Source organism: Trichomycterus rosablanca, chromosome 11 (genome assembly GCF_030014385.1).
Source record: "Trichomycterus rosablanca isolate fTriRos1 chromosome 11, fTriRos1.hap1, whole genome shotgun sequence".
NCBI classification, from domain to species: Eukaryota; Metazoa; Chordata; class Actinopteri; order Siluriformes; family Trichomycteridae; genus Trichomycterus; species Trichomycterus rosablanca.
The window spans coordinates 8,684,306-8,712,017 of NC_085998.1; the positions used below are offsets into that span (position 1 = coordinate 8,684,306).

Sequence of the window (27,712 nt, forward strand, 5' to 3'; positions counted from 1 at the left end):
AGAGCAGAATTAAAAAATAACCCCCAAAAATTCCTTCATTTACATTTGTGGCATTTAGTGCTTTTATCCAAAGCGATTTACAATTATGACTAAATACAATTTGAGCAATTAATGGTTAAAGACCTTGCTCAGGCTCCCAACAGTTTACTAGTAATTACTAGAACAGTACCTTAACCACTGCCCTCATATTTGAGAAAGCTTGTTATGGCAGGTGCATGTATAACTAAAATGAAGGTAATTGGACAGCCAATTATTTCACCTTACTGTTTTAATGCCGTAGTGGTAGTGCAGCAGGTAGAGTGGGTACTGTCAATAAACTTCAGTATATTGTGATTAAATAAATAAATACACCTTGCAAAGAATTAATACCCTGCCAGGGTGTTTCCAGAGACCTTGATCAGAACAAATAATTTTCCGCCCTTGTTGCATTGACCCAATTTGTCTATATTAATTTTACTCTGTACTCTGGCACCCCCTCCTTCCAGGGTGGGCTGCAGCCTAGCAAATGCCTCCTCGGACACATGGAAAGCTACTGAATGCTTCTTTCCACTGCCAGATTCATACAAAAACAGCAGTGGACCATGTATTCCATGTATTCCTTTGCCACTTGTGTCAGCACCTCAGACAGATAGCAGGAGTTGCTTTTGCAGCAGCAGGATTTTTTTTCTCGTCCCTGTTATGCATCTGACCAGGTACCATACCACCATAGAGAACCACATTTCAGACTTAGTAGTGCCATTAGTCTAGTCAGGTGCTGTGGTGGAGTGGGGTCATTTTTAAATGCGTATAATTAAATATCTAGGTCAATTCTAATTAGATACGGATAAATTCAATTTAGTGTGACATACTTTTTGTTTCTGAATTAAATGAGATTAATGTCCATTTATTCTGAAGATGTCTTTAGAAATGCTAACGTTTCTAATTTCTATGCTTACCTGTAAATGTAGGCTTTTTTCATCACAGCTTCCAGACGATCATTAAATTCAAAGAAAGCCATGTACTGACCAGAGGTAAAAATACTTCATTAATATACAATTCCTAAGTCTATCAGAATGAAATGTCATGTGTATTTGAAGTTTTACCTTCAGTATACGTGGAAAACGTAGAATGGATTTGACTCCTGTGAAAAAGTAGAGGACGTCCAAAGGAAACAAACTAATCACATCCATCTGAAACAGCCCAACAACAATTAAAGGCTAAACAAGGATTGTGTTTGTACAAAGACTACTGAATCTTTGCTAACAACATGTTTTACAGTTAGATGTCTTACTCAAGCTCACCTTAAAGCGCTCGGTTTTCATGTAATGTTCTCTCATGTCCTTCTTGTCGCACTGAAACGTAAATTAATAAATGCAGAGATGATCAAGCGATGTTATTTGTTGATTAACAGTTTACCAAAAAGATAAATTTTATGTGAACTAATGGATTTGTTTTGTTTATTAGGATTTTAACGTCATGTTTTACACTTTGGTTCTATTCATGACAGGAACGGTAGTTACTCATTACACAAGATTCATCAGTTCACAAGGTTATATCAAACACAGTCATGGACAATTTTTTATCTCCAATTCACTTCACTTGCATGTCTTTGGACTGTGGGAGGAAACCGGAGCACCCGTAGGAAACCCACGCAGACATGGGGAGAACATGGAAACTCCACACAGAAAGGACCTGGACCACCCCACCTGGGGATCGAACACAGGACCTTCTTGCTGTGAGGTGACAATGATACCCATTTAGCCACCGTGCCGCCCGAACTAATGGATTTAATGTAATGTTTGTTCTGCACAAATGATCTTCATTGAACCTAGTGCCCAGCAAAACACAGAATTGTTGTTAAATGCACATTAACTTTATTGCAATCTTTATTTTGTGATTATACAGTGGATCACACTATACAATCAATTTATGATGAAAAGTCTCTAAAGATATGAAAAAGCCAAGAATTAAAACTGTGATGAATGTTTATTTGCAACATTAGACAGGGGCAATATAAGACTGTGAAGTTTGTGGAATGATTACAAATACTTATTTTGATTTAATGTGTTGACAAACCAACGCTAGGAGCTCAAGCTCTGGAGTTCTAATCGCATTGATGCGGTAAACCTGGCTGAGTGTCAAACAGGCACAACTGTCTCGCTGCCTCTACTGTGACCTCTGCTGGCTGGTCAAGGTGCTTGCATGAGTGTGAGGAGGGCTTAGTGTGCGTCTGTTTCTATTAACGTTTTTCATATTGTCCCAGCTCTTTTGGGATTTAAGTGTAAAGTAGGGCAGCTCTAGCCTAGTGGTTAAGGTACCGAGCTAGTAATCAGAGGGTTGCTGATTACTTGCCAGCTTGACACTGATGGGCCCATGAGCAAGGCACTTGACCCTTAGTTGCTTAGATTGTAAACTGTAAGTCTGCTGTAAGTCACTCTGGATAAAAAGCATCTGCTAAATGCTGAAAATGTAAATGTAAACAAGTGTAATATATAAAACCAGTGGATTATGGTACAAATAAAGCAGAAGGCAGACTGTAACTTGATAAGTTGAAGGGCTGTGTCTCAAACAACACTCCAAAAGTGTGATAAAAAAAAGTAATTAAAAAGATTAGGCCGCTCAGGTAGCGCAGCGGTAACCACACACGCTGCAACCAGAGCTGGGATCTCGAATACATCGTATCGAATCTCAGCTCTGCCTGCCGGCTAGGCTGAGCAGCCACATGAACAACGATTGGCCTGTTGTTCAGATATGGGCGGGATCTGCTGGCTGATTGATGGCGCCTGCACAGAGATGAGAAAAGAGTGCTCTCAGGGTGTGTCTCTCCGTACACAGTGCTGCACTCGTCAAAGTGTAGGTGATAAGATGTAAACGGCATGCTGCCCACGTGTCGGAGGGGGCGTGGGTTAGCTTTGTTCTCCTCAATCAGAGCAGGGATTGGCATTGGTGGAGAGGAAGTATGATGCAATCAGGCAATTGGCCGTGCTAAAAAGGGAGAAAAAGGGGAGAAAATACATAAATATAAATAAAAAAATAAAAAAAGAATCAGAAAGGGGTTTTCTGAAGATCCACTTGAGCTCATTATATAATAGATGGTGTGGTATTTGGGACACAGATTTAGGCAGCCACTGAAAACAGTTAAAACTAGAAGCGAGTGTACTCTAAACATTACTCTACGCACCACTATATCCCCTCCACGGACAAACTGCAGTCTGGGCTGCATGACCAGAATATCCAGAATGTAGATGGTATCACACAGATAGTCGGCTAGTAGCCACAGGTGGATGTTCTCAGGGGTTTGGTATGGGAACGCCCAGCGCACCGGGATCAGCCACACGTTATAGTTCCACGCACACATCACAAAAAACAGCCAGACCACATAGATTATATCTGCCAGGAGTAAAACAAAGACAGATACAAAGCTGTGAGAATCATCAATGGTGTTTTTCCTTCAATTTATTCAACTCTTATCTGTTTCTGGTACATTTCTTCTGATTCTCAGTGTAGTAGATCATATCTCTTCTGAACAGGCTTTCTACAACATTTTAAAGAGTGCCTGGGAAATTTTACAATTCAGTTAAGACTTAAAAAAAGTAAAATAAAGCTCATATTGTTAAAATTATTATTATTATTATTAATATTATTTATATTTTTATTATTACAATAAATATAAAAAATAAATATAATATAATAACCTTAATATTAATAATAATTATTATAATAATAATTTAACTATTCTGTCAGATGGGAACGTGGATGTATTTTATTCATTTTTTATTTCTTTTTCATGTTTTACCAACACTTTATCCTGGTCAGGGTCAAGATGGGTCTGGCTTCTCTGAAATCACTGGGCGCAATGCACTAGCAAACTCCATACATGATACCAATCCATTACGGGGCCTTTGCCAGACATAGCCAATCATGTCTGCATGTAGATGCCAGATAACACTGTTGGGGATGAAAACCCTGGATCCCAGTAGTAGTGGGCTAGCGTAATTTACCACTGTGCCACCAGAGCACCTGCTATTTTATTTATCTATTTATTTTTAGTAAATGCTTTTTGCAGCCTAGGCACTGTATTAATGGAAGGATGTTTTAATGGGTCTGTTCTAACATTTCTAAAATATGTGCTAAGCCTTGAAGGTTAAACACCTACTTTAGGAACATTTCAACAGACTAAACTATTCTGAAAAGCTATCTATTCTGGTTGTCTCTTATTTCCAATCAAGTTAGCCAACTTGACTGTATCGGCACAGAAGGAACAAAATATTAACAAAGCTCAACAAAAATGATTTAGTTTATGGTAACCGGCTAGCAATAACAATGAAAATGATTAACAATTAATGTTATGTTAGCCAACTGGCTAGCATTACCATTAAGGACTGGTGTGTTACAGCGTGTGATTATCAGTGCGCAGTATCTCACCAGTATAAGGGTCAATGCTGGAAGGGAACCGGTACTCTATAATGGCTCTTAGCCAGTCTGGTATCGGCGGTAGCTTGGGCACTCTGACTTGATAGCCCATGAACTCTAGATACTGCTCGTCTTCGATGTCCTCATCAGCTGGAACATCTTTCTGCTCTTCAGGTGGTGGAAGGGGTGGAGGGGGAGGAGCGGCAGCTGTTTTGGCAGGTGCTACAAAATGTAATTGACAAAAGGCCTTTTAAATCTTATAATCCCTTATTGGTACATTTTAGCCTCTGTTCACTTTAACTGTTTACTATAACCAAAAGTATGTAGCCATGAGTTTGTTACACAGTGTATTCTGAAACCGTGGACATTATTATGGAGTTAGCTCTTGAGCTAAAAATGGCTCCATTCTTCTGAAAACGTTTACCACAATTACCACATTTCAGTATGTGTCTGTGGGATGAACTGGAACATTAATTGAGGCTTTTTGACCAACATAAATGCCCAGTTATACAAATGCTCTTTTGACTGAATGGGCACAAATTCCTGCAGACATACAGTGGGGGAAATAAGTATTTGATCCCCTGCTGATTTTGTAAGTTTACCCCCTAATTTTTATGGAAGGTTTATTTTAACAGAGAGAGACAGAATATCAACAAAAAATCCAGGAAAAAAACATTAAATAAAAGTTATAAATTAATTTGTATTTAATTAAGGGAAATAAGTATTTGATCCCCTACCAACCAGCAAGAATTCTGACCCCCACAGACCGGTTATGTGCCCATGAGGCACACAAATTAGTCCTGTCCCTGTATAAAAGACTCCTGTCACAGAATCAGTTTCTTCCGTTCAAATCTCTCGACCACCATGGGCAAGACCAAAGAGCTATCAAAGGACGTCAGGGACAAGATTGTAGACCTGCACAAGGCTGGAATGGGCTACAAGACCATCAGCAAGAAGCTTGGTGAGAAAGAGACCACTGTTGGTGCGATCATTCGAAAATGGAAGAAATTCAAGATCACAGTCAATCACCCTCACTCTGGAGCTCCATGCAAGATCTCACCTGGTGGGGTAAGAATGATTCTGAGAAAGGTGAGGTCAGTCCAGAATTACACGGGAGGAGCTTGTCAATGATCTCAAGGGAGCTGGGAGCACAGTCACCAAGAAAACCATTAGTAACACACTTCGCCGTAATGGATTGAGATCCTGCAGTGCCCGCAAAGTCCCTTTGCTCAAGAAGGCTCATGTACAGGCCCGTCTGAAGTTTGCCAATGAACACCTGAATGATTCAGAGAAAGCTTGGGAGAATGTGATATGGTCAGATGAGACCAAAATTTAGCTCTTTGGCATCAACTCCACTCGCCGTGTTTCGTCGATGGTGTTCTTGGGGTCATATCCAGCATTTCTCTGCTCCCAGCTCCCTTGAGATCATTGACAAGCTCCTCCCGTGTAATTCTGGACTGACCTCACCTTTCTCAGAATCATTCTTACCCCACCAGGTGAGATCTTGCATGGAGCTCCAGAGTGAGGGTGATTGACTGTGATCTTGTATTTCTTCCATTTTCGAATGATCGCACCAACAGTGGTCTCTTTCTCACCAAGCTTCTTGCTGATGGTCTTGTAGCCCATTCCAGCCTTGTGCAGGTCTACAATCTTGTCCCTGACGTCCTTTGATAGCTCTTTGGTCTTGCCCATGGTGGTCGAGAGATTTGAACGGAAGAAACTGATTCTGTGACAGGAGTCTTTTATACAGGGACAGGACTAATTTGTGTGCCTCATGGGCACATAACCGGTCTGTGGGGGTCAGAATTCTTGCTTGTTGGTAGGGGATCAAATACTTATTTCCCTTAATTAAATACAAATTAATTTATAACTTTTATTTAATCTTTTTTTCTGGATTTTTTGTTGATATTCTGTCTCTCTCTGTTAAAATAAACCTTCCATAAAAATTATAGACTGTTCAAGTCTTTGTAAGGGGGTAAACTTACAAAATCAGCAGGGGATCAAATACTTATTTCCCCCACTGTACTTCGAAGTCTTGTCAGCCTTCTCAGAATAGCGGCTGCTGTTCTAGCTGAAAATATCACATCAAGGTCACTCTATTTTAATACCATTTGTTTTTTAAATGAGAAATCCAACAAGCTCATGGGCAGGTGTCCAAATGCCAAATACTTTTGGCCATATAGTGTCTGTTCCAATTCATCCCAAAGGAGTTAAGGTCAGGGCTCTGTGCAGTCCACTGGAGTTCCCACCAAGCTCATCACACCACGTTCAAATGTTATACACTGGTTAGCAATGGGTGTGGATTAAACACTTAAACTTAATAACACACACCTTTGGTCATGTAGTGTTTGTGTATAAATTATGTGTGAATTAAACACATATGGTCCTACATGCTGAAGGACTTTCCTCTTCAGACTCATCTGGGTCAACTAGCTTCTCTCTTGTTCGTTCAGTTCGTTGCTTAAACACTTTTATCAGCTCCTGCAGCCGCTCGTTCACCACGACACTTGTCTGACTGGTAGCTGAGACGGGTCGCTCAGAATCCCTGCCAAAAAAATGCATGTTAGCAAGATATGAAATTTGTATCAATGTCAATTTTTAAAAAGGAAAATGTGTATATAAACCCTCGATCCTTCTAAATAAGAGAATTAACTGGAAGTGTTACTGCTGCACCAGCTGCCAACAACGGTAAACAGCAATTACCAGCACAAAAACTGCACTGATTGTTTACAGTGTTAGCATAATGTGACCTCAGTGCCTTTCGAGACTTACTCTTCCTCCACAGTAAGGAGACCATGCTGAACTGGTAAAGATTCCTTCTTCATTTCACCCTCTCCAGCTTCTTCCTCCTGGGTTATGTTCCTGGATTGACAGATAAACAACCTCGCTAGATAAAAAGTAAAGACAACCAAAACACTTTTTATTCTATTCACCTACACTACTGTAGAAAATTTAGAAGATTTAAACACTCACTCAGTGTGCACAGCTTTGCTGTTGTAGGCCAGACAGTAAAGATAAAAATATAAAGATGTAATATTAAAATCTTGATCCAAATGATGATTAAACTTTTTTTTGTGCAATTTCTCCCCATTTTCCTTCCTTTTTTAGCTCACTCAATTTGTCTTCCGCTGCTGAGAGATACCAGATTGCATCCGAGGAGAGCACGTCGCTGTACACCCCTCTTCCGACACGTACACAGCCCTTATCTTCTTGCCCCTGCATTCTGCACAGGTATCTTCTCCGCCAATCAGGGTCCTTACACAACACATGAAGATCCCACCCACACATAGTCCGGCCCACACCCTGCAAATGCGCTGGCCAATTAGTATCTGCTGCAGGCACTGCCAATTATCCCCGCCAGATGGCACCCAGCCGACCGGTGGCAACACCGAGTTTCGAACCGAGGAGTTCAGAATCTCGGTGCTGGTGTGCTAGCGGAATATATTTAGCCTTGATAAAATTTGTCATAAATTCATTAACTTGATTATATTAGAAACTACTGTATATTAAATGGTACTAGCCAATTAAATCATTCGATTTACCACATGATTACCAACCTTAACATTGAGTTACCATAGCAGTGAGGCACAGTGAGGCACAAAACTACACTATATGGCCAAAAGTATTTGGACACCTGAGTTTGTTAGACATTACATTTTAAAAACAAGTGCTATTAAAACAGAGTGACATCTATCATTCCAGTTATAACAACAGCCAGAAGACTGTGGGAATTTGTGCCCATAGAGTCAAAAGAGCATTTTTATGACTGGGCACTGATGTTGGTCAAGAAAGCCTCAGTTGATGTTCCAGTTATTATTATTAGAAGGTGTGTCCCAATACTTTTGTTTATGTTGTGTAGTAACACATGGCAGCTGAACAGACTTGGTGGACAGTGCTGACTGTCATTTTCTACACTTGTGTTGAACTATCGATGATGAAGCAAACTATGTGTAATCATCCAAGAAATGATTCCATTCATTCGTATCACTACTGGACAACGTTGGACTCTAGACTATAGCTGCTCATCGTACTTGTTTTAATGTAAGACTCACCTATGTGTGTCCAGCAGTGGAACAGGAACAGTCAGGGTGACACCATTCAGCTCCTGGGGTTCAATAATCTGAGGTAAAGTTGAAACAGCCCCATCATCGACCTCCTCCACCTTCACACAGGGACATTCTAAGATTGCATAAGAAGAAGTATAAGGACAAGGTGGCACTGAAGCTATATAAAACATGAATTTCATCACAAAAAACAGCAACAGCAAGGTTATTAGAAACATTCGAATTTGCTCGCTGCTACTTCACTAAAGCAAAGCAAAATCAAACATGATGTACAGTATTAGCGCTGCCTATTAACAGCATTTAATAGAAAAGGGCCACAGCAAATGTACTTTTACCACATCTACAGTGTGGTAGGGATTTCTACTGACCTCTATTTTCCTCTTCAGATACTTTCTCTTCCTATAAAAATATTTATTGTTTGTTAGTCAAAACGAAAATTTTTAGAACAGCAATTACTAGGGATGTAACGCTGCACCACAAGACAGTTAAAAATCAATTCACATGTGTAACGATTCAAATCGGTTTACATGTATAATGAATCAATAATCACTTTTAACAGCAGAGAGCACTGGCGCTATTTACCTCGCCTGGTTGACGTCACTACAGCAACATTTATTTATGTGAGGATACTTTCTTTATTTGTATTATTCATTTATATAGTTAATGTGGGATTGGTTTTAAAATTTCATTTCAGTTTTTTTTTACACAAAAAAGGAAATGTGCAGCATTGTTGTGCATAGTTTGTACCTACCTCAGAAATAAAAGGGCATTCATTATTTAGATAAATAAAAGATAAGCACAAATACCGTATTTTATTTAATTTTTTTTAAAGAGAAATAATAAAAGGAAACTTAATTTATAATTTATCTTCAATTTCATTTTGTTTAAAAAATCGGGAAAAAATCATATCGTGAACCCAGTATTGTGAATCGCATCGCATCATGGAGTTTATCGTTACATCCCTAGTAATTACTAGTTACATTTGCTCAACGGATATCGTTTGTTTTTGTTATTTAAAACAGAAATGCTTGTACATTTACTACATTCATTTACTTCACTTTTACCCATAATGTCATTAGAGTTTATACCATTAAACATGAACAAATCAATACAGTGGGAGGCAAGTCTGAGACCACTAGTGAAAATGTTTCTTTTCTTTGGATGTTTTTCATCACAAATCTCAAACCTTAAAACTTTGCAACAAATACTTAAAGGCCAAAAAGGATCAAGGATGCTAAATGTCATGAACTTTCCTCCGCAGTCACCTGATCAAAACACCATCCAGCATTTATGTGAACACATAAAGATAAGAAAGTGTATGCTGTCATTACAACATACCAAATATAAAAAAAGAAAGCACTGTACTGAATTCATTCACTTTAAAATACACTGTAGGCTTGTTTAGAGAGAAAAATATTCAAACTGCAAATGACATTGGTTCATGATGTTGCCAGTTATAGCTTTGTGTTGTTTATGCTGATATATAACTTGTTTTTTTGCAGCATTGCGGTTAATTCACCAAGTTAATGTAAATGTAAAGTTAAAGTGTTAAAAAGTAATAACGGTATTTATGTCAGCAGTTTTCAGAAAGCAGTCTTTATTTATTTTAGTGTTATGTTTAAGTTTGTTGTCTTATTAAAATAACCAGATTAAGTTTCTTGGCAAATCAAACATGTAATTCTCCAGTATTGTTGGCAGAGAAGCAGCATCATATCATGACGCTCCAATCTCCATAATTAACTGTGGTTTGGTGCTCCTGGAATCAATTATTTAAAAGTTTTTGTTTAATATAAACAAATTTATTATTAATCTTATTGCTTGTGTGCACATTTAGACATGTTAGGGTTTAGGAGCAAAGCTGATTGCGGTGTAGTTGATTATTAGATACTAAGCATATATTGTTTTACAAAACTCCTTAGTGGGAATATGGCTGACTGCACTGTCTGGTGTTTAAAGGGGCATATACTAACCCACAGTCATTAAAACAAATTGCAGGATAAAATTAACATTAACACATTCTCACCTGAATAACTGCAGAAGGTGAGGAACCTGAGGCAGCAGTTTCAGGCTGGGTGGTAACGACTGGAGACCCTGATGGTGAGGTCCGATCTATCTCAGGTTGACTGTCACAAGTTGGTTCCTTTAAAGCTGATGGTTTTGGTGACTCCTTATTTTTGGGACTTTGGTCTGTGATCTGATCTTTGTTTGATTGAAGCTCCTCGATGGGACACACATCTACCAGACTGACATGAAAAATGACTTTGATTATGACTTGGATTATTGGAGATATACAATATATATGTATACAATATTACAGCTAGTTCCAGCTTAGACAGAACGAGTGGACATTAATGAGACATTGGTTGAATCAGCATGATTCTTACAGTTAATAAGGGTACAACTTTGTCGTCTTTTATTGTCAAAGGCTCTTACTCGATGTTTCTTGTCTCTCCACTGTCTTCCTCACTGTCCTCACGCAACGGCTGCAACCTATACCACAAGTCAGAGAGAACAAATCACAACTAGAGCCCCAAAAAATCTACATACCATAAGGGAAGCAAGTACAAGCAAGCAGAAAACACATGCCACATTAAGTCCATCTGAAGCTTCTCTAATCACGCACGGCCAGTGCAAAGCGAGGGAAGCAGAAGGTTAAAATCAAGTGAAGCAAGAGAGTGGTGGGACTTACTCTGGATCATCCTCATTCTCTTCCTCCAGAATGTTGGACAGTCTTTGTAGAAGAAAATCAAATGTAGAAAAATCAAATATACACAAACAAAATAGAAACAATGTTATCATCAACATCAATTCCAACTTTATTCAATAATCTCACGTTTAATAATTACAATTACAAAAATACTCCAATCAAAAATATAAAGCCAACAGCGTCCTGTGTCCACCAATAAAATACTAGAGGAAGATGAATACACACTGTGTCTTTAACTATCCACCTACATCCAGTGCTAACAAGTTATGTGTTCCTAATAAAAAGTCCAGTATGCTTAAACAGGATGTAAAAATACCAACAACACTGCTGCACCTGCTACACTCATAACAGAACAACACACACTACTATGTTTTCACCAAGTTATTGTTATTGCAGTGCTGAGAATAGTCCACCACCCTAACATCTGGTTGGTGGGTGTCCTATAATGGTCCTGTTTAATCGATAAATAGGATACATGGACAAAGTGACAAAGTGTACAGAGCAACAGTAATTGTATACCCACAACATGAATCTGTTTTGTAAATGTGGCTCCTAAAATAAATTAATGATTGTATGTACTAGCTAGGTGTTCCTAATAAAGTGCTCAATGATGTGATGACTGATCTGTAATTTGTAGTGCGGTGATGCATGAATCACAAGGCATGATCCAGGTTCTACATTAATTCATTCATTCATTTATTGTCTGTGTGTAGGGTCACAGTGGGTGAAACTCACAGGGTGAAAGGCAGGAAACACCCCGGACAGGTCGCCAGTCCATCACAGGGCAACCACACATACACACACTCATAACTGGGGGGACTTTGTTTAACCTGAAAGTACGTTTTTGGACTGTGGGAGGATACAAGAGCACCCAGAGGAAACCCACACAGGCACGGGGAGAACATGCAAACTCCACATTTACATTTTCTGCATTTAGCAGACACCTTTATCCAAAGTGACTTACAGTAGTGTTACAGTATACATTCTGAGCAATTGAGGGTTAAGGGCCTCGCTCAAGGGCCCAACAGCAGCAACCTGGCAGTGGTGGGGCTTGTACCAGTGACCTTCTGATTACTAATCCAGTACCTTAATCACTAGGCCACACCTACCCCGGGTCCACATAGAAAGGACCCGGACCACTCCACCTGGGAATCAAACCCAGAACCTTCTTGCTTAAAGGCGACAGTGCTACCCACTGAGCCACTGTGCCGCCCGACACTAGTGCAAGGTTATTTAATTAGGATTCCACAAGGTCCAGGTTCCATTTGTCTCTCAGCTGAATGGGAGTGTTTGTATTTATGTATGCATGTGCTGAACTTACTGATCGGTGTTGTCAGGTTTGAATGGAGGTTCAGGTTCAGTGGCTCTGATGATACTGTGTTCCTCCTCCAGCTGTCTGACTGCCAGCTCAGCAGCCTGTCGTGCCAACTCCTCCGCCAACCTCGCCGCCTCCAAACGCTCCTGCTGCATCCTGCACACAAATCATCCATTACATATTAATCAGCCTAAGGACCTGGTTATTAACTCACTCACTCACTCATTCACACACGCATGCACGCACGCACGCACGCACACATACTCACTCACTCATTCATACACACATACACTCACTCACTCATTCACTCATTCACCCAATCTCACATACACATATTCACTCACTCACTCATTCACACACACACACACACACACACACACACACACACACACACACACACACACACACACACACACACACACATATTCATTCACTCACTCACATATAGAAGCACTTTGTAGTTCTACAATTACTGACTGTAGTCCATCTGTTTCTCTGCATGCTTTGTTAGCCCCCTTTCATACTGTACTTCAATGGTCAGGACCTCCCAGGACCACTACAGATTAGGTATTATTTGGGTGTTGGATCATTCTCAGCACTGCAGTGACACTGACTGGTGGTGTGTTAGTGTGTGTTGTGCTGGTATGAGTGGATCATGCATCTGACAGATTTAGCCCAGTCGTTACATGCACTGGTTGTTTAAATTTGTTTTGTGTCCTTCTTTGTGTATGTGAGCGCCTTTATTTAATTAGTATTTTCATTGTAATGAAAACATGATGTTCATTAAAACGTTTATAATAAGGATGTTTTTATTTATTTTATTATTATTGTAGTTGGCATGACAACATTAGGAGAGAAGGAAATTGCTTTAAAAGTACAAATTTGTACCTCTCCTCCACGGATGCCAACGCAGCTTCCCGAGCCTCTCGTCTGATGTTCTCTATAAGAGGAGTCCAGCGCTCGGTCTGGGTCTGAGCATCCTCCTGCTCCAGGGTGGAGATGTGAGGTGCAATGTGGGACAGAACTTCCACCAGGGGGCGACACCGAGTCTCCGTCTGTGGGTGGCTCTGGTTCTCCTGCTGCTCCTGCAGCTTACACCAGTCTGAGTCCACGTCCTCCAGCACCATGTCCCGTTCTACTACCATGTTCTCCTTCAGCACGATGCCCACATGGTCCTGCAGGATGAAAACTGAGCAAAAAGAGGACAAACACTGACTGGCAGCTCCATGATACATGGCATTAAAAATATGCTCAGAATTAAAAGTGGTAAATCACTATGATTAATTAATTAATTTATTTATTCATTGTCTGTTTTACCCCCACTTTATTCTGGTCAGGGACACAATGGGTCTCATTCATTGGGCAAAATGCAAGAAACACCCCAAACAGGTCGACAGTCTATCACAGATTATTATTATTATTTATTATTTTCATTAACTATGAAAGAAACTCTAGTAACCTGCACAGAGCACTGACCTCATTAAACAGCTGAACAGCTTTGGAATGAACTGGAACATCAATTAAGGCTTTCTTAAACATCAGTACCCAGCTATACAAATGCTATTTTGACTGAATGGGCACAAATTTCCACAGATGTTGTTGTAGCTAAAAATTACATAAAGGTTCATCTATTTTGATAGCATTTTTAAATGGGATGTCCAGCAAGCTTATGTAAATTATTTTGGTCATATAGTGTATTTAAATGTTAATTGTGTTTTTACATCAATGTCACCTTAGCTGTTAGGTATCATTTTTCTTATGTACTTTAAAGTCATACATCAACTCTTTAACAGGAGCATATTATCTAGTAACACTAAGGATTTTAAAACATGTCGTTAGATGTATTATATTATAGACGTATTTGTAAACCTTTTCATGGTTGTATTTTTATCAAATTTAGAAAATGTGAGAAAGAATTCAAACTGTTTTCTCTGTAAAATGTGTAAAATACACAAAGTTTTCATTTCTCTTAATTTAAAACCAGGATCAGTTTGTTCTGGGTGGGGGCACAAAGTTGCACAAAGTGGCACCAGGTTAAATCTCAGAAGAGGGTTGGTTATGTTTCTGTCAGCTCACAGAATACAAATCAGATTATTATTATCATTTATTATTTTCATTAACTATGATATTGTTGTAATTTTATTATAAAACCACTGATAAAATAGTTCCAAAATGTTACTATTAAAGCTTTAATACGGAACTGCCCACTTCTTGTGGCCATAACAGGCTCCACTCTCCTAGGAAGTCTTTTCACAATATTGTTGTATCTGTGGGAATTTGTGCTCATTAAAAAAGCATATGTAAAGTCAGACGTTTCTGTTTGATAAGGAGGTCTGGCTTGCAATTACATTTCACATCAACTAATGTATTTTGGATTTTTAAAGTGATACTACACCTAACAGCACTGGGTGTAACTGAAACAAGTATTTTCAGCAACCTAAAAAAATATTTATACAAGAATCTGTCAGTGAATGAGTTTACCTCACATCACACTGTGGCGTTAGACATTTTAGGTGTGGGGCATCTTGTACCTTTCTCCCAGTCTAATCATTTTCAGTTTCCTTATGCCACTTACTGTACACAACTCCTGCACCGACCAAGGAGAGCTGCTTATCTATCATGCCCCCCCATGCCCTAACATGCACACAGTCATCTACCCACTAGTAGCGATCTCTACCAGAGAACCGTATTCCATATGGAGAGTGACTTTATGCATCCAGTGAATCATACATCACTCCTCCAGGTGCCTCAATCAAACCGAAGAGGCAGCAATTCTGCAGCAGTACTGAGGAACCCTGATAGCGCTGCTGAGACTGGGACTTGAGCTCAAGCTCTCTGCAGTGGTGTGCTGAAAACATTCTACATTTCAAAAGTACTTCATTACTGCAGCATTTAATGACACATTATGTCAGTTTGGACCAAGCAGATACACAGCCTCCAGACCAAACTGCATTTTAAACATGAATATGGTGCAAATATTCCATCCTCTTATTTTCAACATAACACTGTGTTTACTTGAAATAAAACTGTGAAGGAAACTAATTTGTATTCTGTGAGCTGACAGAAACATAACCAACCCTCTTCTGAGATAAATTAACCAACCCTCTTCTTTTAAATTAAGAGAAATGAAAACTTTGTGTATTTTACACATTTTACAGAGAAAACAGTTTGAATTCTTTCTCACATTTTCTAAATTTGATAAAAATACAACCATGAAAAGGTTTACAAATACGTCTATAATATAATACATCTAACGACATGTTTTAAAATCCTTAGTGTTACTAGATAATATGCTCCTGTTAAAGAGTTGATGTATGACTTTAAAGTACATAAGAAAAATGATACCTAACAGCTAAGGTGACATTGATGTAAAAACACAATTAACATTTAAATACACTATATGACCAAAAGAATTTGGACACCTGAACATAAGCTTGCTGGACATCCCATTTAAAAATGCTATCAAAATAGATGAACCTTTATGTAATTTTTAGCTACAACAACATCTGTGGAAATTTGTGCCCATTCAGTCAAAAGAGCATTTGTATAGCTGGGTACTGATGTTTAAGAAAGCCTTAATTGATGTTCCAGTTCATTCCAAAGCTGTTCAGCTGTTTAATGAGGTCAGTGCTCTGTGCAGGTTACTAGAGTTTCTTTAAACAGAGATTTTCTTCATGTCTTTATAGATCTTGCTTTGTGCATAGAGACACAGCCATGTTGGATCAAGAAATGGCCTTCCCTAAACTGTTGCTGCAAAAAAATTCGATACATAACTGACATAGCAATTGTGGCTAAAGTACATGAATTCAAAAAATACTTTTTTAAATAGTGTATGTGGACACCCCTCTTAATCATTATAAGTATTTCAAGCACACTCTTTGCCAACAGATGTTTATTATATATATTATATTATTTTAAATAAATGATATGTGTGACTGAAACATTGTAAAATGGTTGTTGAAAGGTAACTTTATAACAAAGCACAACAACGGTATAACATTATAACTCATCAATGTGTTTTTTTCCCTAGCACACAAGTAACATAAATATTCACATAAAACATACATAAACTGACACTACTTAAACAACAAGCAATATGGTGTGTGAGCTAAGTGTGATTCTTAGCTTAAATATTGACATTATTTAATATTGACATTATTAAAGTATGTTTAAGCTAAAAAAACAGGTCTAAAATGTAAATGAATAAATGCCAGTATAGCTATTAACAGTTTCTACAAATAAACTTAGTGTGATGCAGCACTTTAAAAAGACCTTTATTAAAGTACTAAACAATCATGGCTGCTATGCTAGCTGAATAAACATCAGATTTATGAGGTGTTTAAAGCATTGCAGCTGTCCACAGATATCATTTAGCTGGAGGTTCTACTGAGGCCTGGATTTTGTGACTGATTTTCTCTTTGATCTGGGGTGAAGTCCCTCTCCCAGACCCCCTCTCCTTATGTTTAGGGGGCTCTCATGGCCTTCCTCCCTGAAACAAAAGGAGAAGAAGAGCTGGGTTAGAGACTCTCCCAAAAACATCAACTGTTTTATTCAATAAACTGTTTTATTTATCCTGTCCTGTTTTCTGTTACAACAGAAATATTTGGCTGCTAAACTCTGGTACTCCTACGTAACATCACAACATTTACAACATAAGTCACAGCTAAAACATACCTTTCCACAGAGTCATATCCTCCTAATTCTGCTGTGGTGTAATTTTATTTTAATATTCATTTGTATGTAATATCCTTCACTTCATAAAGGCACTATATAATTATACAAATTTAACTCAAATCTAGACACTTACTGTTCTGAACTTCATCATCTGATGTTTCCTGTGAGGAGATTTAAACCAGATATCGAGTTAAACATAGGGTTAGGGTTAGGCACATATTGATATAAATATGTAAAGAACACTATATATACTAAATAATTATGTTTAAATAACTTTAAGCTACATTAATTACATTGATGTGAGGAAGCAGGTTTGTGCTTTTACCTCTTTGGGTTTTACAGCGGGCTGTGGCATGATGCGACCGAGTCCCTGCACAATCCATCCAACCACCCTAAGAAACCAAAGAAAGTACATTAATTTATGGACAGCCCTTTATATAATTACAACATTAATTATTTACACACATAAACAAAGATATGACTGAAAAATTTGTTTTATAAATTTATGCTGCAATTCTAAAAAAACTGAATAGTTGGCAAATTTTAATGCAACATGAAGTAAACAAACATGTGCTGATTTGTTAGGCTCCACACTCCTGGGAACATTTTCCACAAGATTTTGAAATATGTCTGTTGGAATTTGTACTTATCCAGTTTAAAGTGCATTTATGAGGTCAGACACCGATGTTAGATTAGAAGGCCTGTCAAACAGTTTATTCAAAGACTCTGCAGGTGATTTTACACACTTGATCAAATTAAGTGTGTCTGAACTCAATAATCAGGAGGAGTGTTCACGAACTTGTGGTATTTGACAGCAAGAAACCATTACTTACTTGGATTCTCCTTCCGTGCTGGGATGCATTTAAACACAAACACAGTTAATGCTCATAATTAAGACTGCCTTTTTTTTAATGAGAAATACATGCTTATATGATGGGTTGCCAGAAAAAAATAAGTACAAACTGTAACCTTATAATAGTTAACAGCTGTAAAAGACTGTAACCTAATACAATCAGCCCAACAAAATATTCCAAAAAGTAAAACCATTCCTCCTGGCAACACTAGGTAAGTGTGAAAATGACAATTCCAAGCTAACTAGTCACACTATGCCATACGTTTTCCTCTACTAATTAATTAGAACCAATCTGACCTGCTGACCTTCCCTCCTTCCAACATAACAAACCTTGCCTGTTGGGCTTGGTTTGTGGCTTTGCTGTGATTTGGACTCAAGTTGTGGTAAGCTAGCTTATTATATTACTGCACCACCTCAGTGCCTGTACAACACTTTAGAAATGATGCCATTTGCACCTAACAGGCTTAACAGGACCTACCTCGAGCCTTTGGTAGCATCGTCGGCTGGTGATGGTGCAGGTGCTAAACATAATAAAAAGTCATTCATCAAGTAAATCATTTTACAATGTTTTAACTTTTATAGATACCTAGCAACAGCACAATCATTTAGATTACAGAAGGAAAAAGAACAAACAGCAAATAAAATAGATGGACTGTACCCTGTGTGGGTGGATGAGGAGGTTCCGTAGCTGTGATTTCCTTCCTAGCTGCAGCTTCTGTACCTGTTACAGTGTGTCCAGGCTGAGGAACTACCTTCTCAAATCCTTGCTTTAGCCAGTCCATTACCCTAAATGAAAGAAAACAATACTTGTGACTTTTCTGCGTTTTGAAACATTAAGGCAAACTAAGGCCTAAAAAACTTGTTTTACTGAGATCTTAAGTGCAGCGCTCAGGTGGCACAGCAGTATATTATGCTAACCCACTATAGTGATGAGTCCTGGCAGTATGACCAGCCTAGTCAGGCATTAAACAGAGACAGTTGGCTGTATCTGAGGAAGGGGGTTTGGACAGGGTTTCTCCACAATGCTGCAGTAACAGTGACTTCTGGTGTGGGTAGAGGAGGAACGTACAGAGCATAGCATGACTCTTTATACACTGTACGGCTCTCTGTAAGAAAATCAGTCAATGACTCTGTACATGTTTAACTGGGCTGGTTATTTTGTCATTTAAGAAAAGCTGCCATTTAAAAACCAGAATTGGGACAAAATCTGATCTGAGTGACTCTGACCATTGTGACTGACATATCTATAGATATGACATACAGACTGGTGTGATATATCGTAATTTTTACCCTGACATACAGATGGTTGGGTCAGAATTAGCTATAAACACCATAAATCCATTTAACCAACATGTCTTGTGTCACTAGTTCAGGCTACTGGTGGTGGGATGGTATGGTGAATGTTTTCCTGCCACATATCAGGCTTCCTGATACAATCTCAGCAGAGCTTAAATACTACAGCCTTTCTGAAGACTCCACAAGAAGCACAAGGCAACTTATACTGGTAATTTGAAAATGAAAGTTCAAATGTACCTAATTGATTTCTCCATTAAACAGATTTAAATCCAGTAGAGCATTTATGTAGAAGTACAGCAGAATTATAACATGGACATGCAGCTGAAAATCTGAAGCAATTACATGATGAAAGCCATGTCAACATGGACCAACATCTTAAATAAATGTTTTCTATACTGTGTGGGTTGTACCTTGGAGTTAAAAATTTGCCTTCTTCAGGTTCTGCATCAGGAACAACCTCCAGTACTGGGATCTGAGGAGGGGGTGCAGGCTCTGAGAGGATTCAAACATACAAACATAAAATAAGGACAGGGCTATTTTAACATGACCATTAATATTGACAAACTGTGTCCAGGCAAAGTTTCTGACTCACCTGCTTTAACATCTTCAAGTTCTTTAACCTCCTGAATCTGTTCAATAAAGGTAATACATAGGGACAGGGAGACTTGTAAGAATTAAGGAATAAAAGATTATAGTCAAATACAGAAACATCCTAAAGCCCCTTCAGAGTGAATATCAAACATATATATATATATATATATATATATATATATACAAAATTTAAATATCTGATAAAATGTTATATTGATTTTAAACTATTAATATATAGTGTAAGATAAAATATACATTTTGTTACAATATAGATTTTAAGACAAAATGTATCAAATTTTTTTTAGATGGCGCCCAGCCGACCGGTGGCAACGCCAAGTTTTGACCCTGAACAGTCAACCATAAAGGTAAAATACAAATGGAGTGAAAATATGCACTAATAAATATGGATAATTTTAAAATTATTAACATATAATTGCTATTTACTTACAACAGGCTCCACCTTTACTTCTGGTACTGCTTTTGGAACCTGGACAGAAAAACACACCTGATGTATTGTATGTTTTTATGATATTGATTTGATTTTCCTGTTGAACCTGTTAGCTATTTAACTGCTGACATCTATTACTAAAATATTATCAGTAAAATACATTCGTCAGTATTAAAAAATCATCCAAAATGTCTCAGGATTTTTTTAAAGAATCTACAATATAGGATCAGCAGGTGTTGACTGGTATTTTGGTCAATCCTAATTTGTCACCTGCTGTATGTCCTACAATAATGACCTTGCATACTGTGTGTTGATTACTGTATGAAACATACCTCAGTAACCTCCTGAGATTCTGTTTGCTGTTTGTGTTTATCATCAGGTTGTGGCACCACTTTGCCCAGTTCTTGTACAATCCAGTTTATCATCCCCGGCCTGAAAGAAAAAAAATCATAATGAAAACTTTGCTCAGCTTACAGGAGGAACTTGTGGTGATCTGTACTGCTCTGTCTGAACACTGCGAGGCAGCAGCAGACTGATACAATGCCAGCTCGGTTCTGTGGTAGGTGTGCTACTAGAAAATGACTTGATTTCAAGTTACGAGTGAATTTGTCATAAACTGTTTTTTTTCTTTTTTGTTACATGTTAAAAGACTAAAAAGGGGAGTTTCCCTAAATGTCCCACGTGGAAAATATGGAAAATATGGCAAAACAATCAACTTTTGATGGTCTTAACCAAATTTGTGGGAAACTTAAGTACAGCTATAATAATAATAATAATAATAATAATAATAATAATAATAATAATAATAATAATAATAATAGTAATAATAATAATAAAAAAAATAATAATAGTAATAATAATAATGAAAATAATAATAGTGATAAAAAAATAATAATAATAGTAATAATAATAATAATAGTAATAATACAAATAATAATAATAATAATAGTAATAATAATAAAAAAAAAATAATAATAATAATAATAGTAATAATAACAGTAATAATAGTAATAATAATAATAATAATAGTAATAATAACAGTAATAATAGTAATAATAATAAAAATAACAATAATAATAATAGTAATAATAACAGTAATAACAGTAATAATAGTAATAATAATAGTAATTTAAAATACTTTAAAAAAAAATAACAATCAGCAGAAGGTTTTCTAGTGCAGTTGAACATCGACAACAGAATGAAGTTTAGCAAGAATGTGGAAGGTTTGGTTCAGAAAGGTTCACCATCACTGTGTGTAGTAATAAATCATAGTTTGAATCGTATAGTGATGCTCCAAAAAGAATAAGAAATGCAACAGTTACTGTATCTGTATGTTTAAGCATGGAGGAAGTGGCATGTAGAATTTTATAAATGTAAAACAAAATGTTCTTTATCTTCATGTTTGGTTCTTCTTAATTTCATGCTAATTACAGTATATGTATTTTAAGATCATTAAAAGCTTCATGTTTTGCCACAAAGTCCAACTGAAATATGGTTATTTTGAGAACCAAGTACAGATTGTATTAGTTTAATTCTGTTGCAGTTTGTTCTCTATGGCACACTAACTGGTGAAAATCTATAAAGCGTGGACTTTGCCCAAAGGTCCAAACTTTTTGTAACTGTGGTTAACACAAGTGCGAAATTAAAGCTGTAATCCTCAGACACCAAACATACCTGAATCTATCAACTACACTTAAAGTAAACTGATTTATCAAATTTGATATTACCCCACACTATACTGTATATGTAAGGTGTGCATGATGTACTGCTTGGTTAGTGTAAGCATTGTACTGTGTATGTACTCACTCTTCCTCTGGTTTACTGGAATCCAGGAGGATGTGAGAAGCAGAAATGGAACAGATGCAGGTCAAAAAAGTTCACACAAACAAGCACACAATTAAATACAGCGCTGTACCGAACACATACGACATGCATGAACACTGGAACAGTCTCGTAAAGGAAAGTTGTACCTGTTGTCAACTGTATTTTCCTCCTGATGAGAAAAAACAAGACATTATAATAAACAATACAGTAAATATTACAATAAAATATAAACAATTTAAATGGGTTAAATATACACAGTTGTGTACTCTTTGCTAAATTGGGTTTTGCTTTTATTTGCACTGGAGCTACGTCATTGATTTTCTGTGCCTGTAAGTATATATTTGCCCCAAATAACATCTGTACAATAGCAGAGATTACAATTATTTACAAATTTAAGTGAATCTGTAATCAACCACAGAAATTCCTCATATCTGATTGGCCAGCTGGAGTGTATTCATTTCTTACAACAGGGAGCTCTCAAGCTGGTCCATTAAAATGTTCCCTCAGCTTTAAATAAATGCACCTGATTGACCACGTTGGTGTCTAATCATTACAACAGGAATCTCAGACACACGCTCACGTTTTACTGTTACACCACTGAACTAAAATAACTGGACGTTTTTTTTCAAGTTGGATATTTCGATATGGTGCTTCAGTATCAGGTTAAGCCAGCATAGTCAGTCATCACTGACCTGGTCATCAGCGTTTGCCCGCTCCAGTTTAGGTGTGGATACAGGCTGGGGAAGGGCACTGGCTAATCCCTGAGACAGCCAGGTCAAAACTCCACCCTGAGTACTGAAGAGAGAGAGAAAGAGAGTGATGGACAACACGGCCGTATTATCTGTATTATGATATCTTTAGGTGTGTGTGTGTGTGTGTGTGAGTGTGTGTGTGTGCAATTAATTCATGCAGGCACCTATACTTACTGTAATGTGGGTTAAAGTATACTTGCACAAAATTCTAATATTAATATATTATTATTTTATAAAATAAGACAGTGACTCCTGTTGTCTGGTAGTGTAAAGATGTGACTGATGACGTAGGAGGAGTTTACAAGCCTGCAGCTCTCCCTAACAGGCGTGGGGGTCCTGCAGCCAGAGCGGTAAAGAGAACAGAGTGGCGACACTCCCATAGGGAACCGTTGGAAAGGGGGCGGGACATTTTTTCTGCGCAGCTTCCGGGTTGTGGAGCTCTGTATAGTTCCAAACAACCCATAGAGCCCCATTCATTTCCACTACTTATCAAACATTTTTAGCTGTATGTTGCTTTGTTTTAAAAAAATTATGAATTTAATGTCATTAATATACTTAATACTGTTATTGTTTAGCATTTGCTCAGCACTAAATGTTACATGTTTATCTTAATTAATAGGTATAACCCAATTTAGCTTAGTCAGTTAAGCTTAATTAATGACACACGAGTCTTTTCACCTAAAATGAGTTGATTAATCAAGAGTCTTGTTACAGAAATGATCATAAAACATTAGAACCACAATAAATCATTATACTTTTACTTTCATACTTAAGTACATTTGAAGGTAAATTTAGTTTAGTACTTTAGTGGAGGTAAAGAGTATTTTTACTTTTACTACTACTTTTACTGGAGTAATATGTTACCTTGGATATCTCTACTTTAACTCAACTAAATGGTTTGTGTACCTTGTCCACCACTTACATTAGACAAAATGAACTAGTGCATATTCATAATGAATTCATTAATGTATTACATGTAGGAATCAATTATTAATCACTCATGAAATAAGAGATGAATGAATGCTTTTTCATGTACCTGCACTATAATGTTTTTGGTACGGTAATGTGTTTATCAATCTGTTCATTCAGTGCAGGTAAACCTTATGAATCCAGCACATGACTTAGTGTTTAGCCAAAATGATTATTATTATGAATCCTCAGGAAAGTGAAGGGAGATTAGTTTATGCAAAAAACAAAACATAAAAAACTTTAATGTCTATACTGTATATTGTCTCTACTACTTAATGATATCGCATTATGTAATGTATGCTATTATAATGTACTGTGTGTTAACAAGAACGACCTATTAACAAGTCATTATAAACATCAATCTTCCACTTTATATACCAAATTGACATTAAAGCAGATGCAGTAAATGTAAACGCAGTTGAAAATACCCAGAAATTGTACAAATGTTTATTATTTGCCGTTTAATATTTCATTTACTGCTGCCTGTCCCATTTGAGAACATGACAGCGCCGGGTTTGTTTGGAACTATTGAGGGTTACATGAACCACGTGACCGCGTAGCGGCGAGATCAAGGAGTGTCGCAACTCTCTCTATCTACGGCTCTGCCTGCAGCCAGCAGGGGTCACTGGAGTGCACTGGGAAATTTAATAAATTCAACCAAGGACAATGCACAATGTGACCACCAATACCTGTTTTCTTCCAACACTTCATCCTCGTTTGGTTTAGCCGGATTGGCTGCTATTCAGCAGAATAAAAACAGGATGACGTTAGTTTAATAAGAATCAGGATCAGAAATTATAAAGAAAATACAGTCAATTTTTACACTGATATGTAATACCATAACTTATTTATAATCAGCTGTTGAGTTCTCACCTACCTGCTTTGACATTTGGCTCCTTAACTGATGATTTACTTTCCTAAAAAAGTGTCAGAAATATATGGACACCATATTAAAAACACCCTGAGCTACTGTAGCCATAATACATGTAATTACATTTTATAAATGTATGAGTATGATGGACCATTTATGATTGTTTACAATATATATTTTAAAAGATATACTGTAGTTTTAAAGGGTTGGGGGTTCATCAACATTAAAATATAAGTTTAGGAAAAGCATTAAATACACAAATAGGATGGGGCATAATGTAAATCCAATGTTCCCTTTAACCAGCGTGTTCATGTTTTTTAGACTTCCAGTAATCAATTTGCCAAGAAGAGGAATTGCTATGCCACCCGTCATGCCACTTGGAAAGACTTAAAGTGCCATTACAGTAGTTAAAGACCAATGGGACACTCAGCAAAAGCTAGCTAAGGACTCAGGCTAAAGATTTAGCTGCTTAGCAGTTAATCATCATACAGTAAAGGTTTTATTCAGAGTCTACATAGAAACACTGGGCATAAGGACAGGGCGGCAATCATCACAGGGCATAACATGTTTACATGAGACCTTAAGACAAGGGTCAAACGCAAGTCTACAGAACAGTGGTGCGGTGGGACACCTACACTAACAGTTGTGCCACTGCCACTGTGCTGTGTGCAATTACGATATTCAGTGCTATAAACACACACACACACACACACACACACACACGTACCAATGCTTGAGGAGTGTCATCTCCTGGTGTTGTAGGCTTCTGAGGAGGCTGAGGAACAACCTTCACCACCCAACTGAACATCCTGCAGCTCCAAACACACACACACACACAATACATCCATCAACACACCCATCAATATCCAACACACATTCATATCTAAAACACACTACATCCTGATCCAGATCTTGGTTGGTTGGTTTGTTTGTTTATTAAGATTTTAAGGTCATGTTTTACATTTTGTTTGCATTCATGGCATAGCAGGTAGTTACACATGATTCACCAGTTGTATCTCAAATTTACCTCACTTGCACGTCTTTGGACTGTGGGAGGAAATCAGAGCAAACCACACAGACTTGGAGAGAACATGCAAACTTCCCAAAGAAAGGACCTGGACCGCTCTACCTTGGAATTAAACCCAGGACCTTCTCACTGTGAGGAGACAGTGTTACCAACCAAACCATCATGCTATCCTGGTCTTGGTTGGTATGTTTACAGTATATTGGTCTCGCTTTGTTCTCAGCTGGTGTTGGTTTTGAACTTGTCCTAGTCTTCATTACTAAAGTCATTGGTTCAGCCATTATCTTAGCTTAGCAACATAGCTGGTACTGGTCTTGTTTTTTTTCTACATGAATATTGGTATTTGGTTTTGGGATATGGTATTTGTCTTGTTCTTGTCATAGTCTTGATTATAAAAAAATGTCTTGTCATGGTCTAATCTGGATAATTAATATACAACCTCAAATCAGAAAAAGTTGGGACAGCATGGAAAATGCAAATAAAACAAAAATGCAGTGTTCCTTACATTTACTTTGACTTTTATTTGATTGCAGACAGTTTGAACCCAAGATCTTTCATGTTTTATCTGCTCAACTTAATTTCATTTGTTAATATACCTCCACTCCTGCATTTCAGGCCTGCAACACATTCCAAAAAAAGTTGGGACGGGGTAATTTAAAGCTAGTAATGAGGTGAAAAAACTAAATAATGATGTGATTCCAAACAGGTGATGTCAACAGGTGATTGTAATCATGGTTTGGTACAAAAGCAGCATCCAGAAAAGGCTGAGTCTTTGATAAGCAAAGATGATCATAGGATCTCCAGAACAGAAGCTTTATGTTAACCATGTCCAGAAACAGCGTCGACTTCTCTGGGCTCGGAGGCATCTAGGATGGACCATCACACAGTGGAAACGTGTATTGTGGTCAGATGAATAACCATTCCAGGTCTTTTTTGGAAAAAATCCCTACCAAAGATGAAAAGGACCATCCAGACTGTTATCAGCAACAAGTCTGAGTCTTTGATGAGCAAATAAGGCCAAATAGAGAATAGAGAAAGGAAAAATGTGACAACGACGACCCTGTACTGTTGCACATCTTAAGACGTGTTTGCAGGAAGAACAGGACAAAATAACACCTGAAACACTAAATCACTTGGTCTCCTCTGTGCCAAAACGTCTTTTAAGTGTGGTGAAAAGGAATGGTAAAATTACAAAGTGGTAAATGCTTTACTGTCCCGACTTTTTTTGGAATGTGTTGCAGACCTGAAATGCAGGAATGGATGTTTATTAATAAATGAAATGAAGTTGAGCAGATAAAACATCTCAGGTTCATCCTGTCTGCAATCAAATACAAGTCAAAGTAAATGTAAGAAAAACTGTGTTTTTTTTTATTATTTGCATTTTCTGTGCTGTCCCAATTTTTCCTGATTTGGGGTTGTAAATAGAAACCTGGAAAAAAGGAATTAAAAAATATTAATACTAAAAATGCTGGAAAGCTTTTCTTTAAACAAACTACTACTGACTGTGTTTCAAAAATGTCTACAAAACAGCAAACAATGTACCAATGTCCACTGTGTGCATATTTAAAACTATGTCAACTATTTACAATAGTCTGTTATACAGTCTGAGTAACTAAAACTAAACGCTAAGCAGTTTCTCAGTACCTAATTACATAATGCAGTAACGTATCCCCCCGACACGGCCGGTCATGTCTGTAAGCATGTAGACTGTCTGATAGCACTGATGGACATTGGCACCCTGAATCCCAGTGGGAAATATATCAGAATCACCTTGTGTGTTCACTGAGCACACTTCCAAACTTCATGGTTGTCATTTAAGTTCAATTTACTTCAATTAGTTGTACAGGTACAATAAATTCACTTTCTTACTTTCTTAATTAAGGTTATAAAAGTTTAATTTAACCCCCTTTTAACAAGTTTTAAAATGTACCT

At 37.5% G+C, this 27,712-nt stretch overlaps 1 protein-coding gene across 1 annotated transcript in view; it reads right to left on the minus strand.

The window, feature by feature from the left end:
* Nucleotides 1-25,564, minus strand: part of cngb1a (cyclic nucleotide gated channel subunit beta 1a) — a 33,614-nt gene extending 8,050 nt beyond the window's left edge. The window contains 27 exon segments of the mRNA XM_063005030.1: nucleotides 936-1,000; nucleotides 1,083-1,169; nucleotides 1,281-1,331; nucleotides 3,161-3,369; nucleotides 4,405-4,614; nucleotides 6,783-6,927; nucleotides 7,161-7,254; nucleotides 8,445-8,554; nucleotides 10,480-10,699; nucleotides 10,890-10,946; nucleotides 11,146-11,187; nucleotides 12,485-12,634; nucleotides 13,367-13,667; nucleotides 17,286-17,313; nucleotides 17,478-17,544; nucleotides 18,484-18,526; nucleotides 18,664-18,791; nucleotides 19,712-19,793; nucleotides 19,894-19,930; nucleotides 20,341-20,379; nucleotides 20,673-20,772; nucleotides 22,147-22,161; nucleotides 22,311-22,333; nucleotides 22,857-22,959; nucleotides 24,575-24,623; nucleotides 24,763-24,802; nucleotides 25,484-25,564. Of these exon segments, the coding sequence (XP_062861100.1) occupies nucleotides 936-1,000; nucleotides 1,083-1,169; nucleotides 1,281-1,331; nucleotides 3,161-3,369; nucleotides 4,405-4,614; nucleotides 6,783-6,927; nucleotides 7,161-7,254; nucleotides 8,445-8,554; nucleotides 10,480-10,699; nucleotides 10,890-10,946; nucleotides 11,146-11,187; nucleotides 12,485-12,634; nucleotides 13,367-13,667; nucleotides 17,286-17,313; nucleotides 17,478-17,544; nucleotides 18,484-18,526; nucleotides 18,664-18,791; nucleotides 19,712-19,793; nucleotides 19,894-19,930; nucleotides 20,341-20,379; nucleotides 20,673-20,772; nucleotides 22,147-22,161; nucleotides 22,311-22,333; nucleotides 22,857-22,959; nucleotides 24,575-24,623; nucleotides 24,763-24,802; nucleotides 25,484-25,564 (2,576 nt within the window).
* Between the last annotated feature and the right edge of the window lie 2,148 nt (nucleotides 25,565-27,712).